At 35.5% G+C, this 15115-nt stretch overlaps 1 protein-coding gene across 1 annotated transcript; it reads left to right on the top strand.

The window, feature by feature from the left end:
* Nucleotides 1–807: 807 nt before the first annotated feature.
* Nucleotides 808–8417, top strand: LOC149780815 (uncharacterized). The gene is made up of 5 exons (XM_089936428.1): nt 808–927; nt 3081–3211; nt 4276–4365; nt 4993–5139; nt 8072–8417. The coding sequence occupies exons 1-5, from the start codon at nt 910–912 to the stop codon at nt 8283–8285; spliced, it is 600 nt and encodes a 199-aa protein (XP_089792554.1). The 5' UTR covers nt 808–909; the 3' UTR covers nt 8286–8417.
* The last annotated feature ends 6698 nt before the right edge of the window (nt 8418–15115 follow it).

Genomic DNA, 15115 nt, shown 5'->3' with positions numbered 1-15115 from the left:
CCAGCCAGAAGAGAGTCTTGTTACTTATTCCACCTAGCAGCTTCTTTCCCCAAGTGTGACAAAGGTGTAACAATTATAAATGTGATTGTTTAGTTGCAAAAACACGTACAGATGAAGTTATACCGAGAAACATGTAGTTGATGAAGTGAGAAAGAAAAGAAAGACAACCACCACCCGTAATCACCACATCAACCTATAAGAACAAATAAGCAAATGTTTACATGTTTTAATGGTCTCTAAATATAGATTACTTTCAATGAATATACTTGGTAACTGTAAAATAAAGTACAATTGGTAATTGCTTCTTTTTGTCTCCTTCTTGTCCACTGTACTAATGCTCCAGTATAATCAAACATAAGGTCGTTGAAGTTGAATGGAAAGGACTCTGTCTATGATATCTTTAATTTTTGGTCGGGTGTTAAGTGGATGAATATGATTAATCCAACTTTCATCACAAGGACGTAACTTGTTTTTAAATCAAACGCCTGAAGAAAAATAAAATGATAACATTTTTTAGTTAACTTGCGCAAGTATGCAGGTCTAATGCCAGCAGCCTTTTAACCAGAGCCAACCAGATTATATTTTGTCGGTATTCACCTGTTCACTGTTGAAATGTGTATGCTAATGCCATTGTTTGATGTCATTTATTTTACTGATGATACAAAATTTTACTTTAGGGCTAATGCTTGTAAATATTTGTCACAGAATCGTTACATCAAAGAATTCGTGAAGTTAAAAGCGTGACAAAATCGACGCCACTGGTTAGCTATGCTGATCAATTAGATTGGTTCCTGTTAACAGTGGCAGCCAACCTTATCCCTTTTTGAGTATTTAAACAACCTGGTGCTATACAAAAAGTCAATACAGACTCCAATACATCTGTACAGAAGTGAGAACAAAAGAAAGAGGATGAACTTACGATATTTGGTAAGTAGACTTGAATTAAAATAGCACCTAAATTTGTTAAAATTTATTTCTGATTGTATTCGTCTCCTCGAATAGACCAGACATTAATTTTTTTAGTTGCGTTTGTGTGGGAGAGATTGAAATACGAACTCGTGATTACAATAGTTAATTCCATTGATGAGCATGAAATAAATTATTCATATAATTATTTAATTATCTATTGCTATGAGTGTTTATTGCAGAATTAGCTGACATGCAGAAAGATGAATTTTGTAAACAACGAATAGTCCAAATAGTAACTTATTTTCCTTTATTCTTTGCACTTTTGCTTACGGAGATCGGAAGCTAGGATGCTATAATAGTATCGACGAACACTCACTTTAACAAAATTGGCTAGAATGTCATATCCCATAAAGCTTTAATATTTGTTGTGAATCTAACACAAATAATTGATATTGCATATTTATAGTTGATATACGTAATTAACTTTTACCAGAGCCAATCAGATTATATTTTGCCGGTATCAATCGGTTCACTGTTGAAATGCTTAATGTTAATGGCATTGTTGATATCATTTATTTTACCATTGATAAGAAATGAGTACCTTAAGGCTAATGCTAGTAAATATTTGTCACAAAATCGTTACATAAAAATATTCGTGAAGTTAAAAGCATGACAGAATCGACGCCACTGGTTAGCCATGTTGACCAATTAGATTGGTCCCTATTAACAGTGACAGCCAACCGTATCACTTTGAGAGTATTTAAACAACCTGGTGCTATACAAAAAGTAGCTTATTTTCCTTTATTGTTCGCACTTTTGCTTTCGGAGATCGGAAGCTAGGATTTTATAAAAGTATCGACGGACATGCAATTTAACAAAATTGGTCTGAATATCATATACGCTAAAGCTTTAATATTTGTTGCTAATACAATACAAATAATTGATATTGCATATTTATCGTTGATACACGTAATAATTTTCCTGTAGTTAATGGCAAAAGACAAATGATATAGTTTGCTTTTATTACTAGATGAATATTGGTACGAATAGGGCCCATCGATGTAAGCAAAGATATAGCAAATCCAGATTTAGCGCATCCTCTGTACACTACAAGCAGCCACGTATAGTATACCATGACTGTGCTACTTGATTTTGTGAAAAGGATAAGGCAAAATCGAACACATCTCAAGTCTCAAAGATTATGTAGAGGCAGAGAATAAAAGAAATTGTACATTGACTCCTGCTTGGTACGAACACACTACCGTGTAATCTAGGGAGCCAGTGACTGACACTCTAATTGTGGACTGCAGCTTTTAGTATGCTCAAAAGTGAGAATTTCCGGCACGGTTAAAAATAATATAACTTCAGGTCTCACTGGATAGTTTCGTATTTTGACACCCCCCTAATTTTTAAGGTAGAAGGCACGAACCGAATTATCACAAGTCTAGCATTTATAAATTCACACATAAGCTAAATCTATAATTTGGTTTAGATTTACTTTGAGTTAGGCTTGGAAATAGGTTGGCTTGTTGGTGACTGCCTGTCACAGTTAGATCAGCATTGGAGATCAAATGGGTAACTTGGGCTTCAAATGAGCTGCCGACTTGGCTTGCGTATTTATGTGTGTCTGCTACAGAGGTAAATATCTAAAAATCTAGATGGTTGAGGGGTGATGAAAAGTATGCAAATTTGTTACAGTACTAGTGAACTTTATTCATGCATAAGGCACATACTGATTCTTTTAGCTGCCTTGTCACAGAAAAATATTCAAAATAGCTATTTCTTGTCAAAAATGAATGTAAAATTTAGGGGTTGGTGGCAGTGTTGGTTCAGTATATAAGCCACCAGTTGCATCAGGAATTAATCTGATTACTGCAGTCAAAATCTCACATGTATGATTTCTACAAAAAACATTAGTTTGTTTTTATTTGTATCTTCAGTGTAAAATTATTCTCATTTTTCTGTAATTGGTCATTGTCGGATGAAAATTCACCAGATAAACTGTCCAGGGGGCCTCAGTAATTCCGCTTCTGCAAGCAGCGGAAGAATAGCCCTCGACTGAAAAGAACTATGGGTTCTTTAAGTAAATACGATTACTACTATTATTATTACAATTTCTGCAATTATTATTATTATTATTATTATTATTATTATTATTATTCACCAATTAGGTTTGTCCTCTGACTTTTATACTGCTGATATGGCCCTTAGTGTACACCCAAAGGTGTGACTCTGATATTCCGGAAGATGTACTCCTCGAAGCAAAATTTCTTCCTGCTGATAATAGAACTGCGTATCCTACGTAAGTATGAAAGTCGGTGTAAGATGTTTTATTATTATTATGTTGTAAGGAAAATATTTTGTCGTTTTTTCCCACATCTTTACGATAATTTTGTTCGTCTGAAAAGTTCCAAAAACTGAGACTAATGTGATATCGTCTTGTTTCTAAGCGGAAGGGATTGTTTTGTTTTATTTCCCTTGCTCATTACATTTTTGTTGTTATTTCTTCGACCATATCGATTACTATCATGAACAGGTTATCCCAAGATGTGAAAATGGATAATGGTAGATAAATCTAATTAATGAATTAATATACACTTTTTCAATAAGTTCTATGACGTTTAACATCCTTAAGAAAGGAATCTACAACAGTCCGAATACACGCTTCTGACTAGCACCTTATTCTTTATTTGTCTTAACCCTACGCAACTGTTAATGAAATACTAATTTCCTCAGAATAATTTTCTTTACGCGTCATTGCTCTATTCGTTGTCAATTGTGTTCCTCAAGCTGTTTAGCTTAACTGTCTTTAGGAAAGAAATACTTCATTTAATGTTTCTGATAATTAGGATTTTGTTACTTTGTTTTTAAATAACAGAAAGACACTTATCGATTTTCATAAAATCAAAGTAATTCATGCTGATGAAAATGCAATGAATGCTTTATTTAATATAGCAAGATACTGCACTTGATCCCTAAACTCCACCTACCTACCACCGGGTAACAATCAAGAGTTTGTTCTATCTAAAATGGACACTTGTCCACTCTCAAACTGAGCTCTTTTGGATTTATTACGTACTATCGTCTTCAGTACAATGTTTGTCTGACCATAATAAGTCATTGTTAGCAGACTGACCTCAGCTTTATCAGCCTTACTGAAAATTATTTTGCAAATTTAAACTGTTTTAACTTCTTAGTCTTTCACCCAATTTTGTGTTAAAATTTTAACCTTGAACCAATAGTTTCATTTAATAAAGTGCTAAACGTTTGAAACGAAATATTTAGTCTTAAAATAAATGATGTGCGGATAAGTAGGCGTAATTATTTAGACATGACGCTGGTTACTGTCATACCCTCGTGTTTCAGGGCCCTGTTACCTGTCCTTTTGGCTAAAGAATCCAGTGCAGTTCAGGATTCTATCAAATCCGCCCAAGCTGAGACCATGGACACGATAAGGCTGGAAAATCATTTTTCTTCTTCTTCTTGGTCATGACAGTCCATTCATCAGTCATTCAGTCCCTATATTCATGGCCCAAATCGGTATTCAGTCTGTAAAACATGTCACTTTGAAATCTAACTCTGTATACTCCGATTGAGGGAGTGTAACCATCTTTAGTATGATGTTTCAGGAGGATGAAGCGCATGTATATATTTATATATATATATGTGTGTGTGTGTGTGTGACGCGTGTGCTCGAAAACTGCCATTTTTTCATTCAGAATGCACCTTATTTGAATTTTATTTTCATTCAGAACAATTTGTAGAACGTGCTCTCTACGACTAGATGACATTGGGAGATTTGCAGAAATATTCAGATTCAAACTTTAAACAAGCCTTACCAAATAAAAGAAGGAACAAAATTTCGACGACTCTCTGTGAATATTATTATCGAGCAACTATTACTGCAGTGATTAGTTAATCACTGGCTTTGTACTTGTGATATTCTGAATGTAATATGTAATCTTTTACTATTTATGTCCCTTACATTGGGTGGGGGACGGTTTAACGTCTCATTTTTGATTAAAACATTTTGTATAAAACTCCAACTAACTGGAAAGTTTAATTTTTACTTTTGTGTAACAGTGATGTGATCAGTTTCAACGACTACTATTACGATGTGTGCCCGACCTACCGCTATCTACTTTCCTACCAGTGGTGGTATTTCTACTACAACAACACGCAGCTGAAGTGTTTCGCTATTCATCCAGTTTACATCACATGGTGCAAAACGTAAGTAAATTTCCTCACTTTATTTTGTCTGTGTGTCCGTTCCTCCATCGTTGTGTCGGTCGTACAGTTGTGCATTGCATTAATGCTGCTGATGTCTCAAGATTCAAACAACCATTATTTCAAGCGTTTTTCGTCGTAGCAAAAGTATATCACTTGATGCAGATCGACATTCATAAATGGAATTTGTTTTAAATAATGTTTCGTCTTTAGTCTATAAGTGTCTTTATGCCTCTCTTTTAGTTTCTGCCATTGACTGTTCTTCCTTCTGTTTCTTTTTTGACCCATTCTTTTTATTTACTTGTGCCATCTGTCTACGAGAATAAACGTTATTATATGCTCATTTTTTCTCCGTTAACTTTACATTGTCAGAATCGTGCAATATTTTACGATATTGCACACCTTCATATGGCACTCACGTGTTGGACACGTGTGGCCAATAATTTATTAGGAACTACTTTGTAAACAAATCATGTACACTCGTGTAGCAGACGCTTTATGTTTTGGTTGATTAAATTTGTTTCTGAATGAACTAAAGCAGATGTTTCGTGGACTGCCACATACCAGCTGATTTGCTACATTCCGCGTTAACTTTTTTGATACAATGTTTCGGATTTTGGTGATAGACGCCAGATTTCATACAATTGGTGGGTACCTACAAATAACATGCAAGTTACAAGGCATAAACTGTCTCCTTTAGCTGGTAATAAGAATGGCAAAAATATACTTACAGTTTTACATCCTGAATTTCCTCAAAATGTACTTTCTTAGTTCTGCAAATCCGAATTATATGAGCCATGTCATAGGTTCTCAAGCTTGATTACGCATTTCGAAATTGTAATGTAATTTCGACTATATTCCAAGTGCAATGACATCCTCCTTACTGCACTCAAAATGAAAGAAACATTATATTCCATAGCGTCTTTTTGATAATTCAAATTGAATGACTTCATATTTTCCCCACATTATGATTTCAAACATTCAATTGCGGAACAGAAACACACTTGCAGATGTCAACACGCTGCTCCGTCGCCGTTGAAATCCAATGTACTTATGAACTCGTTTTGTCGGTTGGATATTCTACACTCCCAAGGTCGTGCAGTATTTCCATCCAAAAAACTCGCTCATATTTTTCCATACAAATGCAGTAACCTATAAATATTAGACGAGGCGGAATTTCAGTCTCGATTTCGCCGACGAGAAGATGAAATTGCAAAAATCCACAGAACTGTGGCGTAAATGGACCAATGCACTTATTTAAAACTATCAAGAGTGATTTATCTCAAATAGCCATACCATAGATATACGGATGTCAGCAAACGAGATTAAATATAGATATTTTTTACGCCAAGAAAACCTTTCAGGAAATATTTACGTCACGACGATTCTGAACCGTCATCTTGAAGCAAACAAATATGGAATTCTGTAACATAATGTTGATAAAGCAAACAAATATGGAATTCTGTAACATAATGTTGATAAAGCAAACACATATGGAATTTAGTTTTTGAGAATTTATAGTGTGAGGTGTAGTTCAATTTTATCAACTGGCAGATTAAAATATTGAATTTTGAATGTTTATATGTGAAGTTTCTAATTATACTTTAGTGATGGTTGCACACATTACCGTATTTTTATTTTTATTCCATTCAAAGTAAATAATAAAAAAGGTTATTGAATCGGCTCTAAAATATAGGTATCGAGACACTGCCTTGGCGGTGTGACTCATATTATTGCTCCCGAAAATTAATCAGTGTAACTTGTAAAGCCATATTTATTCTTGTAAATTCTGTGGAAACGGATATATATATATATATATATATATATATATATATATATATATATATATATATATATATATATATAGAGAGAGAGAGAGAGAGAGAGAGAGAGAGGGAGAGCAATAGTACATATAGTTTATACGTCTAGAGCACTGACTTTCTTCTTGCATCCTTCAATGTATTCATATATTTGCTAGTTGATATGAGAACGATGTTCAGATTAATAATAAACTAGTGTATAAACTAAAGCACAGTCATATTTTTCATTTCTCATGTTTCTTTTCATTATTGTTTTATTGTTACCAACTTACACTACCTACCTCAGTACCCTTATCCCATGAAATGGATCAAAATGACCAACACTGTTGTGTACATCTATAGACTGACTCCAATATATTCTCAGGGCAACATTCTCTATATTCAAAGGTGAGCAATCAGTGTGACACACTCGAACACTGATGGGCATACTGAATTACATAATTTTTGTGCTTAGGAAGTGCAAGTTTTTCTCGATCAAAAGAATATCTATGAATTATATATGACTTTAATAACTTATTTATCAAGATTTTACAATCGTGTCTTAGCTTGAGATAAAATAAATTAGCCTAAAAAATTCAAAATTTGGTGAGCAAGGATAGTCTTTCAGTCATTCTGAGATAATCCAATAATGTAGAGTTCTGTGCTTAATTACAGTCCTCTAAATATGTTAAGCTGACAAGTTTAATATGATCCAGATCATGACTAATGTCTTGAATTGCTATGTCTGAAAAAAATATTTTACAATCTCCAATTAACATCTTCATATTCTACTCCCGTTTAAACTATTATTTCTTCATTTTTCAAACAAACGTTGGTGTGATATAACCAACATGTCTGTGCATATTTCTTGAATCCAATGTGATCTATTGCTAATTGTTACTCTGAAATCCTTACCCTTGCATTCAACATATTTGTACGTATGCAACAAATCCGTATTGGATTCTAAATCCTCTCAGACTGGTCGATAGGTATAATTATACGATTAAAAGTGAGATGCACCTTTAACAGCAAAACGACTTGTATATTGTAATTTTGCTATGCTTCCCACTTCTAGATAATTTTCAAAATAATTTCGTGACCCAATCCACGTTCTCATTTAAAACTTGTCTTTGCAGACGGTATTGTAATTGGAGCAATGATGTGTTCTATTGGTGGTACCGATGCGTCCAACAGTGGCGCTACCAGTATTTCTGGGCGGTTTGTGTAGATCAGAAAGGCGTGTGGGCTGTCCGTTACCTGAAATGGAGACTTCCCGCCTGCTGCTACTGTCAGCGTTACCGGAGATACGCTCTCGACCAGTGTCCAGTTAATTACAACACAAGGAGCTAAACTTGAATAATTCTTCAGCTCCTGACATGGATTAGTCTTGAGAATTCAACAACCGCGGTAGCGGTTGAGCTGTTTTCACGTGTGGCCCCTGGGTTCCAATATTGTGTCAGGAAAATAAAACATTCTATTTCATCTTATTTTTATTTATTAGTCAATCCTATTTTCTGCCTTGCACCATACGAGTTTCTGAGTTTGATTACATTTTTCTTATATGAAAGAAGCACGAAAATGATAAAGTTTTCTTTAGTAATGAAGAACTCTTTCATCTTCCTTCTCTCTACCACCCCTCTCTCTCATATATATATATATATATATATATATATATATATATATATATATATATATATATATATATATATATATATATATCTAGAGAGAGAGAGAGAGAGAGAGAGAGAGAGAAAGAATTATAAATATACAACTGACAGAACGGAAAGTGGTATTCATGTATTGTATAGAAGAATGCTTGATAATAGTAGGCAGAAGTAATATTTTAATACAAATAATATTATCATACAGGTTAGAGTATTTTTAATTTGTACTCTACGGAGATTCGAACCCAGGTTTGCGGGTAAACGGCATCCATCACCTTGCCTGCACACATGAGCCCATATTCCCTCACGACTAAGCACACATGACCAAAAAATGATGCTACTCAATCGGTGTTATATGCATTCTTGTGTAGGAGATCTATGTCTCTCTTTCTCTCTTTATATATATATATATATATATATATATATATATATATATATATATATATATATATATATATATATATATATATATATATATATATATATATATATATATATATATATGACGTAGGCGAAAATCCACCACGTTCCTCTCTCTCTCTGTTTCGTAGATGGGACTAGATGGCGCTTTTGATGAAGAACACTTTAGCCTTTATTACCAGCCCCAGATACGTTCGTACTTTTCTCAACTATTTCCCCAGTTAAATAAAGATGCTTTTTGTATCTGTGCATTAAACAAAAACGTCTAAGATTAAAACGGAATTCTGAAATGTAGCATTCTTCTCACCAGATTCAATCTGGATGAGAATGATTCGAAGAGCATACGTCCCTTATTCTTTCGTACTCAGACGTAAAACTCGATCTGGCTTTGTGTCTCAGAAAAGGTATATCAGAGAATCTAAATTGTAGAATCAAATTATTTTAAATTGTATGAATTTCTTTTTAGCAATCAGCAGGAAGGGTGAACAGACCACTTTTTAGAGCAGCCCGTTTTTGAAAATAAAACTTTCTACAAGAAATGAAAAAAAAAACCGCCGATAATTCTAAACCGAGACTTCTAACCCGGTTGCACTAAATCGAGGCCTCTAAGGGTTAGCGCATTTTTGTTATTTTTATTTTGATGCTTGCGTGTCAAATTGTTATGCGTCATCGTTTACTGACCCGGGACATTCACCGTTGATCGTCAACCTCCCTGCTGCTGTGTGACTTGACGGAGTCAAGGGTGTAAAAAAAAGGTAACGGTCTGGTGACAGGTATCTCAACCAAAACGTTGATCTAGACCTATGCGATATCGCGACCGAGGATCATGTAAAATTATCGTGATAAATCCATTGGGAATCGCTTGCGCTTTTGAGAAGAAGTTTTTAAACATAATCATATCCACGTCCCCTGAACACCAAGCCTGGTGGATATTTCTTAGTGTGTGGGTATCAACACTATTAAAGACAACCGGAAGATTGCATTTATCTCTGGTCACTTAAGGCATTTGCGCATATCGCTGGGTAACATTTAATATTGGTGTTTTTGTGTCTGCCTCGGGAAAATATCCGAGCTGGATTTGATTGTGTGTCTATCATCACATCATCGTATACTACGAGATTTTTTGATGCTCCCGTTGAGATCATCTACCAACGTCGCATAGTTGATGTCGGTGAGAAAATCAATATCTTTGCCTTCCTCGTCCAACAACTTTGCATTTTCATTAAAAGGTTTTGGCACGTCGTAGTATCACTGATCATCTACAGATGGTGCCACTAAATACAACTTATCCCACTTGAGCCCATTTAACATCAGGTTAAGCAACAACTGCGTCTTACCAGACCCCGATGGACCTATGAGGCGGATATTTTATTTTTACCGCATGATACCATTAACAATGGTAGACGTCAATGGCGCAAATACGCGTTGACTGTTGTTGACGTTGCAAGTAGATATAAAGAAGTAGAACCATTATCAAAAATGATAGCAACTGAAGTTGCATCTGAGTTGATAAACGTGGCCTCCTGCGATGTCCACAGTTGCTACAAGTTTGTCCTGGCAAAGAATTTCTTGGTGCAGGAACATCTCTGATGAATCAACATAACGTGAAAATCAGAGGAGGTCACACCGCAATTCATCGGGATCAAGCCATCGTTGAACGATTCAAGTGAACACTTGCTGAGCGATTATTTGGATATTAGTATGCGCAGGAAATATCCGCCGACATTAAGTCCAGAAGACAAGAGATCTCGTGAATGGGTTGCAAGACAAACCAAGTGTGATAGATGCGTTAAATAAAGAAATTACTCGTGGGATTTCTATGACCCCCATCAATGGTATCTTAAAGAAACACATACCATTTACACGACATGACTCTTTCTCAAAGCAGCCAGTACTAGGTAATGTGACTGTCAGATATTTATATAAGCCGGGGGAGTTTGAGGGCGGGGGTAAAAAATGAGCGACTGATCCAGTCTGGAGTGTAACCACACATAAAATTTCCAGCATGGTAAGATCCACGGGTGGGTGCAATCTACAAACTAGATTAACTGTTCCTCAGCATGGATTTGTATGTGAAGAATTGCAAGTAATTCCTGAAGATACACAATTACCACCACCTTCACTTTTGTGAAGGGTGATTTGTTAGCAATAAGACACTGGCTTCTCGACGTCGATTACACTCAAGACAGGTCAGCATCATATTCTCACGTGTGTGGCCGAGACTACTATTAATTATATCCACGGTAAATTGTCTTGGATTGTTATTCGAATCTTTGTCTTTAGACAAGGTCCACGGCATTACTGCCTTACAGCAAACACAGTGATTGTTTTGTTGCTTCAGCGTCATGTTAAATTCAATATCATGATTAAAGTCAAGTTTATTTTTTTGTCCGATCGCTGATAACCAGAAAATTGTTTCCTTACTATATCGTTTAACAACGATGCGTTGATTTCCTGAGTCGATTATTATTCATTGCGCAGTCTATTATAACTCTCCGTAGCTGAGACATTCTTCTGACTCGAGATACTGCTCGATAAACTAAATTTGATCATTCGATACTATCATCGACAATCGAAATGTTAGCATCCGAAATAGTTAATCCTTCTGATGAATGAATAGCTATAGGATATCCTAGAGTCCATGGAGATTTATCATTATCAACGAGCTTTCATTTTTCTGACGATCCTGGAATTTCAACATCAATATTTTGTTTATGTGTATCTGCTGGGCGATAATACAATGGTACAGGTAGATCTGAAATTTGTTCTTTATATAACAGAAATAATTGCTGCTGAAGTGAATCACGAACTATCTTCCGACTTGTAACTATCAAATCAGCAGGTCTAAACAAATTCCAAAAATCGTAGTCTGTTGTTTCTGGAATTACCTCACCCATTATCTCACGTTGAATCTATCTGGCTGCAGTCTGATTATCTTTTTGAACTCTTTCAGTGATTCATAAATAGCTCTATGATCATCAAGTATTTCCTCATAATAATCTACGAATTCTTTTAACCAGTGATGAGGCGATTCACCGACAAAAGGTGGTGGTTGACCATGATCGCCGCACAACATAACATCAATATTTCGAGTCAATAACTAATCAGGAAACATTTTTAATACGTCAACGGATACCGTGCATATCTCATCCCAGATAATGATCTTAGGAATATATTTCTCATCCATTCGTTCAGGTGTCCACGCATCTCTTTTCCATCGAAATAAACTATAGTAAGTATGAGACTTATCCCCTCTTTCTTTCATCTTTTTGGCGAGTCGGTGAGTCGGAATTAGTACAATCATGACAAGATTCCCTGAACCATGGTTCAGGAATAATTCAATCGCGCGTGTTGTTTTACTAGAACCCCAGTTCCATTAAGATAGACGGTTTTATTTCTGGCTAAGGGATCATATATCGATGGTGCTTATGATGGTTGTGACATTTCACTGTTTTTATAGTATATCTCAACAGGTTTATAATCAGCAGATTCAGAGTAACTAAGTATCTTTTCTTCTTTTATTCTCAATTCACCCCACGACGCATTAACGCCGATCTATAATTCATTTAACAATTCTGCGTGTTTTTATTGATATAAAATGAATCTGTGGCAACTCTAACCCATGTATCAGGAAATCTGTTTATCATTGATAACAAGTTTATCGAAACAGACGCTAACATCGAAGATCTTAAATGAGTAAACTGTGGTGAGTCACTATCAGTGTAGCTCACAACTGTGCCTAGTTTGATTCCATCTGATAAGTTAAAATTACTTCGATTTGCAAATATATTTTTCTCTCTTGTATCAGGAATTATGAAATCGAGCTTAGCATCGTCGATAATTAATCTTGTACAATGTCGTTTATGATCATAGGATCCTCCTTGAGTAAATTTCCCAATTATTTATCTGCCAAGATCTTTTACAAGTTTAATTTCATGGTCTCTAATTTTGTAATTGACATCTTCGTTCCCCTTGTCACCGACGACGGGTTTTGGTAGCCATACTCGTTTTTGTGGACGATATGATAATATTGCTTCACTCACGGTTAACGACATTAATATATTTGCATCAAGCATATATCGCAATAGAACTATTGGTGTCCAGCCACGTTTATTTAAATGACGACCAAACCCAACAGCGACAACCGGATGAAGGTTTTCAGATGGAAACTCGAACGACTCAATACATGCAAATCTATTTAAATCAAAATCTGGGAAGGGTCCATAAATCTCAACTCGACTCATCTCGTGTGTTGGATGTCCAAATCTTTTAAAATACTTAGAACACTCTCCCTTTCCGACACAACTTCCAGGATAACATGCAACCATATCAACTGAGATAACATCCTTATAAAGGTATCGGTATCATTAGATTCCTCAATCCGTCCTGTCCATATTCAACACAACTGCTTTGTATATCTTCAAGAAATTCCAACCGTGTTGGCCTCCATGAATTTTCCTCCTGAGCAAAGTGAGCAGCAACGGACGGAACGGTAAAACAACTACTGGGTAATCGTTCAATGATTTCAGTATCGTTCGTGTATTTCAACGCAATCTTCATCATCTCCCCATGAAGAGATTCTGTACGATAAATATCTCCATTAGGTCGTACAAAATGGTCATAATTTCCATATTCGGAACTTTGAAACAACCACACAGATGCATGGTCAATCTTACTGATATTTCTGATAAAATCGGACATATCACCGTCATAAAATTTAACAGTTCGCGTTCGGGGAAATAATGTTACGTCTGGCGTCCACGCGTCCACGTTATAATCAACGATCTCTATCGAAGCTCCCTTTGATTTATATTTTGATTTGTTCAAAATCTTTCAGTAATATAGCTGATTGTAGCACCATTTTCTTTAACGAGCTCGGCCCATTCATTTTTCATTTTGCGTCTCAGATCAGTTAAACCATTTCCACGTATCGTGTTTGTGAAACGTTCTATAACTCTTTCAGCAACACAATTCAGACGATTCTAGTTGATCGAAATTTTCATTGGTGGAAAATCATTAAGGCTAGACTTATCATTCAGCGGATATATCGCATAAACAACTGCCGTCAGAGGGTAAGCTCGCTCAAAATATGGTTTGTAAATACATATCAGTATTCCTGGTTTGGAATTTTATTTAGCTTAACAACATCCCCAGCATTATGTATTCTAACAGGGTCACGTTTGTCACTAATAATTCAGGTTACGTCTGCGGTGTGTTCGTGTGTTCGTACAACGTCGAGATAATTAATGTTTGTCCTTGTTCGCTGGTCATTCATTGTAGCATCAATCTGATGTTTATCGTCTTGCCTAATTCTGAATGCTGACAACACATGAACCGCGCCATCGTTACGAAACTCTTGGCTTCACGGATACGATTGATTAAAGTCTTATTCGTCAAATCAACATGAACCAGAGCTCGCCTCGGCAATTCAGGGGTTATTCTGTCAATATCGAATCTAGCTTAAGAGGGCTTGATCGCACATAATCTTGTAAATGCCTCTATCATATAATTAAGGCAAATATATATTTAAATGTAATTTTAATTTATAATATACAATGATTCATGCAAAGAATAGTTGCAAGTGGTTGTTGATTTATATCTACAACTCCTTGTCATTAGGCTTGTGTAATGGATTTCTGTGCATACCACCTGCAGAGTGTACAGCGAGTGAGTCTAGGACCAAAGCCATGTTTGAAATATAACAAGGGAGTGGAGGGGTGGGGGGTACGCAGGCAGAAAATACAGAACTTTGAAACGGCATTATGAAAAGCATGATGGCGTTGAATCCCTTATACAAAACGCTAAAGATTATCTCGTTAGATTTTTACGCTAACAGCATCCCACATATTTTTTCTAGCAATAAAATAATAATTTAGACATGTGATATATATTATATAAATGGAGCAAGGAAATAACGACGATGAATTTTAACGCATCCCGTGATCTATAATTATGAGGAGTTATTATGCTGGTTATCTCAAATTCACTGTTGGGGAAAAAGGTATATCAGTCACAAATTTATTTGTGTTAAAATGGTTTGATCGAAGATGGTCTTGCGATTGTTCATATCAAAGTCCAAAAACTTGATAATTTTTT

Source organism: Sinohyriopsis cumingii, chromosome 16, assembly GCF_028554795.1.
Source record: "Sinohyriopsis cumingii isolate HCF-2022 chromosome 16, ASM2855479v2, whole genome shotgun sequence".
In the NCBI taxonomy this organism is placed as follows: domain Eukaryota; kingdom Metazoa; phylum Mollusca; class Bivalvia; order Unionida; family Unionidae; genus Sinohyriopsis; species Sinohyriopsis cumingii.
Note: the sequence above shows the minus strand (reverse complement) of the source record. Positions and strands in the feature narration are given on the sequence as shown.

Coding starts and splice junctions, on each gene's coding strand:
- LOC149780815 (XM_089936428.1), top strand. Junction 4,366..4,992: donor GAGACCATGGACACGATAAG/GCTGGAAAATCA, acceptor TTTGTGTAACAG/TGATGTGATCAGTTTCAACG. Junction 5,140..8,071: donor TACATCACATGGTGCAAAAC/GTAAGTAAATTT, acceptor TTGTCTTTGCAG/ACGGTATTGTAATTGGAGCA.